The following is a 6000-nucleotide window of genomic DNA, read 5'->3' as shown; positions in this document are numbered from 1 at the left end:
TGAAGTCGGACGCTTAACCGACTGCGCCACCCAGGCGCCCTCTATTTAACTTTTTGAGGAACTTTTTGAGGAAGTAGCAAACTGTTTTTTGCAGAAGGTGCAACATTTTACATTTGCACAGCAGTACATAAGGGCTATTTTTTTTTTTTTTTTTGAGAAATACCTGTTCAAGTCTTTTGCCCATTTTTCACTTGCATGGTTTGTTCTGTTGGTGCTGAATTGTATGAATTACTTATGGACTTTGAATATTAATCTTTCTTCAGATATGATTTGCAAATATTTTCTCCCATTCCATGGGTTGTCTTTTTACTGTCTTGATAGTGTCTTTTGATGCACAAAAATTTTAAATTTTGTTAAAGTATACTTTATCTCTTTTTTCTTTTGTTGCCTATGCTTTTGTCCTTATACTAAGAAACCAGTGCCAAACCCAAGGTTATGAAGATTTCTCCCAAGGTTTCTTCTAAGAGTATTATAGGTTTAACTTTTATGTTTAGAACGTTGATCCATTTTGAGTTAATTTTTGCATATTGTCTAAGATCAGGGTCCAACTTCATTCTTTTGCATGTAGATATCCAGTTTTCTTAACACCATTTGTTGAAAAGCTACTCTTTGGGGCGCCTAGGTGGCTCAGTTGGTTGAGCGTCCAACTTCAGCTCAGGTCATGATCTCACAGTCTGTGGGTTCGAGCCCTGCGTCAGGCTCTGTGCTGACAGCTCAGAGCCTGGAGCCTGTTTCCAATCCTGTGTCTCCCTCTCTCTCTGCCCCTGCCCCACTCTCACTTTGTCTCACCCTGTCTCTCAAAAATAAAAATAAAAAATGAAAATAAAAAAAGCTACTCTTTCCCCCATTGAACAGCTTTAGCATCAATTGAAAATGAATTGATCATGGGGCGCCTGGGTGGCTCAGTTGGTTAAGTGTCCAACTTACTCTCAGGTCATGATCTCACAGTCTGTGAGTTTGAGCCCCACGTTGGGCTCTGTGCTGACAGTTCAGAGCCTGGAGCCTGCTTTGGGTTCTGTGTCTCCCTCTCTCTCAAAAAATAAATAAACATTAAAATTAAAAAAAAAAGAAAAAGAAAAAGAATTGATCATGTACGTGAGGGATTGTTTCTGGGCTATTCCACTGGTGTTTATTGGTCTAGACTTTGAGAGGAATTGATGTTCATTCTTCTTTAAATGTTTGGTAGAATTCACAAGTGAAGTCATTATGGTCCTGGGATTTTCTTTGTTGGAACAGAATGCGAGGGGCCTATGGGGCACCATCCAGTGTACTAATATACATATTACTGGATTCCCAGAATAAAAAAAGAGAAAGGGGGAAAAAAAAACCCACCAGAAAGAAATATTTAAAGAAATAATGACTGAAAACAACTCCAATTTGATGAAAGACATGAATCTACAAACCCAAGAATCTCAGTGAACTCCAAGCAGGATAAGCTCAAAGAGATCCACACCAAGAGTCATTCAGATTGTCAACACCCAAAGTCAAAAAGAGCATTTGTGAAGGCATCAAGAAGAGGCTCCTCGTGTACAAGTGAACCTTGGTGATATCAATAACTGATTTATCTTCAGAAACTACAGAGTTCAGAAGTTAGTGAGATGACATTTTAAATCCCGAGGGGTTAAAATTCAACCAGGAATTCTATACCTGGCAAAACCCCTTGAGAATGAAGGTAAAATTGAGACATTTTCGGACAAACAGAAGCAGAGAGTGTCCATTGTTACCGATGGACTTGCCCTACAAAAATTGACAAAGGGAGTTTTTTGGGCAGAAATGAAAAGCCTCCAGACAGTAACTTGAAGCCATAAGAAGAAATACAGACCACCAACTGGTGAAGACACCTTAAGCCAGCATCACTGTCCTTTTGGTTTGTACATCATCTTCTCTCTCCTATATGATTTATAAGCAAGTGCATGAAAATATTCATGAATCTGCATTAATGGGCACTTAACAGATGAAGATATGATCTGTCACAATAACAGTTTAAAAGGGGGAGGACAGAGATGTCTGTGAGCAGAGTGTATGGTACTGAAGGTAAGTGGTATTATTTAAACTTGGTTGTTATAAGTGTAAGGTTAATTATTACATAGTTTTGACTAAACTATGCGTGTTACTTTCCTGTTGCTGAGGTAACAGCTTACTGCATACTGAGTGGCTAAAAATAGCACATATTCATCATCTTACAGCCAAGTCTGAAATGCATTTCTCTGGGCTAAAGCATCAAGACTTCCTCAGGGCTGTGTTCTTTCTGGAGACACGAGGGGAGAATGAGAACCCTTCCCGATGCCTGCATTTGGGGGCTCATGGCTCCTTCTGACTTCTGATTCCATCACCTCCCCTCACTCTGGCATTCCTAACTGCCTCTCCTGAGGGCCCGTGGCGTTGGACCCACCCAGATAATCCAGAATAAACTCATCTCAAGATTCTCAATCACCTCCACAAAGTCCCTCGGGCTCTGTAAAGTCACACCTTAATGTTACGGCTTTCGGGGATTAGGATTGGACATCCCTGGGAAGCCTTTATTCTGCCCACCGCAGCACATAAACAACTGGAAAAATAGTGAAGTGAGAAAAGAAATTATTGAAGCAACTTCTCAACATTGAAAACCAACAGAAATAAATGTTTTCAAGTTGGGGGGCTTGAAAAGAATCACTTCACAAAGAAAGGAATTACTTCAAATGCTTTTAAAACATAGTGTTTCAGGGAGCCTGGGTAGCTCAGTCGGTTAAGCGTCCAACTTTGGCTCAGGTCATGATCTCATGGTTGTGAGTTTGAGCCCCTCTTTGAGCTCTGTGCTGACAGCTCAGAGCCTGGAGCCTGCTTTGGAGGCTGTGTCTCCCTCTCTCTCTGCCCCTCCCCTGCTCACGCTCTGTCTCTCAAAAATAAACATTAAAAATCTTTTTTAAAAAAGAATAATGCTTGCAATGGGTTGAAATATGTAAAATATAAAACCCTTGATCACGTAACAATCGTGATTTATAACGGTGCCCCAGGAAATGCCTCACTAGCAGCCCCTGGAGGTGGCTAGGGCCGCCATCCATCACACCCTGTTACCACCACAGGCAGGAAGGCACGTCCTGGCTCTTGGCTGCCCTCCAGATCGTGCCTCCCGCCCACCCAGCCCCTTTGAAGAGGAGATTGTCATGTGAGCAAACCACACTCTACCTCTTACCGAAGCCTCTGCTGCCCCCTGTCCTTGCCCACATTCATGGTTGTTGGTCCCGCCTCATCTCCTCTCAGACCCCTGGCTTGCTCTCCCAGTGACCCTGTGCCACCCCACATCGGTGCTCCCACGCTCCCACGGGCATCCCCTAAACCTGAGCCAACAACTGTGTGGTGGCCAGAATCTCAGCCTCAACAACCCCACTCTTGACCCCCCATGTCTCTGTTAAGCTCCCCCGTCTTGCACCCACCTCCCCCAGTAATTCTTTGACCCCCATCAAGACATCTGATCCATTGGCCCCAGTGTTTTGTCACTACCCATCACCCCATCGTGTGCCTTGGAGCCCCTGGCCCGTCCCTACTTTGACTCCTCTGACGTATACCCACCGGCTCTCTGTTGAACTCGTATTGCAAATCCTCAGCCCTGGTCACACCCAGCTCCCCGCTTACCCTGCAGCAGAACCTGGCCAGAGAAACACTCTCCCCTGTGTGGACCAGTCTCTTTATTTAGGCCTCTGGTTCACAGATTCGCTGGCCACCGCCCTGCAGACCACCCACATTCCTTTGTCACTTTGACCCGCACCTCTCTGGATCAGCAATTTCAAACCTTTTCCCAACCCTCCAGTGGACGCAGCCCTTCTCCCTTCTTCACTGAGGCTGGAAGTTCTTGCTCTGGCCTCAGGGGGCCGGTTTTGCACCCTCGCGTGGACCCTGACCTTGAGCAAGTTAACAGACTGTGCATGCGTTTTCCCTTCTGTGAGACTGGAAAATAACAGTATTTACAACTTAGTTAGAAGAATCAGGTAGGGTATTGCACGTCAAATGCTGACAACACTTGATGCATGGTAAGAGCTTAGTAAATCCTAGCAATGATTGACACCATTTACAAAAGAAGAAACTGAGTCAAGTTATACAAGATCCAAGGTCAGCCAGGTTCGGTGAAGGGCCCACTGCTGTCTCAATGGGGGCTTTTTCCATTACCTATGCAACTTTTAGGACCGGTTCCCTGTTCTCTCCACTTCCCGGAAGTCAAACGCCTGCACTCAACCTGAGCTCCTGTCCCACGCTCCAGCTGGATTGGCCTTCTCTCCCAATCTGGAGCCACCATGCCAAGAACCTGGAAAAACCTCGAGTCCTTGACCCATAATTTACTAGCTCCATGCCACAGGGCACATTTATTCCATGTGGCTAAACCTCAGTTTCCTCCCCTGTAAAACAGGGAGGGCACGGGGGTTATGGAAGAGTCTATAGAGAATGCACGGGTCCTGGTGCTACATCATGTCCCACTGCCCAGAGGAGGTCTGTACCGTGAGGGATGGTGTCAGTGCCGTCTTGGGCAGTTAGACATTGTGCCTTCACGGACAGATGGATTCGTGTTGGTTTTTTTTTTTTTTTTTAATTTTTTTAACGTTTATTATTGAGAGACAGAGAAAGACAGAGTGTGAGCAGGGGAGGGACAGAGGGAGAGGGAGACACAGAATCTGAAGCAGGTTCCAGGCTCTAAGCTGTCAGCACAGAGCCCGACTCGGGGCTTGGACTCACAAACCGTGAGATCGTGACCTAAGCCGAAGTCAGACGCTTAACCAACTGAACCACCCAGGCGCCCCCGGATGGATTTGTGTTTTAAGTGCCATAGATACCCTTGGTCTTTCGATAGTAAAAGTGCAAAATTCCTGAAGAGACGGCTTCTCTTGGAGATGCCGAGGCCCCCACAGTCCCCACCCCCGCCCTGCCGTGGCGGGAAGGGGCTTGTGTCGCAAGTGGTGCATCAGTGACAAAACCCTTCTCGTTTCTTCCCACAGCCCACATAGCCACTGCCTCGGGAGGAATCATCTTCTTCCTCACCTACCTCCCATACCTGTACCTCACTTTCAGCTACTCCCAGAGGACCCACTTCCAAAAGATTGGCTTTTGCCTGCTCTCGAATGTCGCCATGGCACTGGGAGTGCGATTTATCTCCATATTTGAGATAAGAGGTGAGTCCCACCTTTCTCCAAGGGACGCTGCCTCAATGCCCTGTCACCGCTGAGGCAGGGTGACCTGAGTTCCCATGAGAGCCTCACTGCACTCTTCATTCGGCGTCCTGAGCGTTTCCGATCTGCTCGAAGCTACGGTAGGTTGTAGGACACGTTTCACACCACACAGCTTGCAGTGTGGTTTGGGAGCAAAACTAAAGCCTATTAATGATTTAGGAGATGATATGACCATGCAGTCGTACAGATATAAAAGATACAGAGTTATGGTGCACCTGGGTGGCTCCGTCGGTTAAGCATCCGACTTCATTTTTTCTTTTTTTTAATTTTTTTCAACGTTTATTTATTTTTGGGACAGAGAGAGACAGAGCATGAACGGGCGAGGGGCAGAGAGAGAGGGAGACACAGAATCGGAAACAGGCTCCAGGCTCTGAGCCATCAGCCCAGAGCCCGACGTGGGGCTCGAACTCACGGACCGCGAGAACGTGACCTGGCTGAAGTCGGACGCTTAACCGACTGTGCCACCCAGGTGCCCCTAAGTGTCCGACTTCAGCTCAGGTCATGATCTCATGGTTCGTGAGTTCGAGCCCCACATTGGGCTCTGTGCTGACAGCTCAGAGCCTGCAGCCTGCTTTGGGTTCTGTGTCTCCCTCTCTCTCTGCCCCTCCCCTGCTTGTTCTCTTTCTCTCTCTCAAAAATAAATAAAAACATTAAAAATTAAAAAAAAAAAAGATGCAGAGTCATGATTCGATTTGGTTCACACTTTCAGAATTTTATGGATAAACGGAGTGCTATCTACATACATCATGTTTGAGGCTCACAGCCTTCAGGGTCCATCTAGGGGACTTCCCTTCAATGGTGTCCT

General features: G+C 46.4%; 1 protein-coding gene across 1 annotated transcript in view; it reads left to right on the top strand.

Annotated features, from left to right (window-relative positions):
* LOC121019331 (ATP-binding cassette sub-family A member 17-like) overlaps positions 1-6000 on the top strand; it is a 76861-nt gene that overhangs the window by 13366 nt on the left and 57495 nt on the right. The window contains exon 8 of the mRNA XM_040458683.1: positions 4965-5138. Within this exon, the coding sequence (XP_040314617.1) occupies positions 4965-5138 (174 nt within the window). The remainder of the gene's footprint in view (positions 1-4964; positions 5139-6000) is intronic.

This window comes from Herpailurus yagouaroundi, unplaced genomic scaffold, assembly GCF_014898765.1.
Source record: "Herpailurus yagouaroundi ecotype Mexico unplaced genomic scaffold, PumYag 222, whole genome shotgun sequence".
In the NCBI taxonomy this organism is placed as follows: Eukaryota; Metazoa; Chordata; class Mammalia; order Carnivora; family Felidae; genus Herpailurus; species Herpailurus yagouaroundi.
The sequence above is the reverse complement of the archived record's forward strand: the minus strand, read 5'-3'. Positions and strand labels throughout refer to the sequence as shown.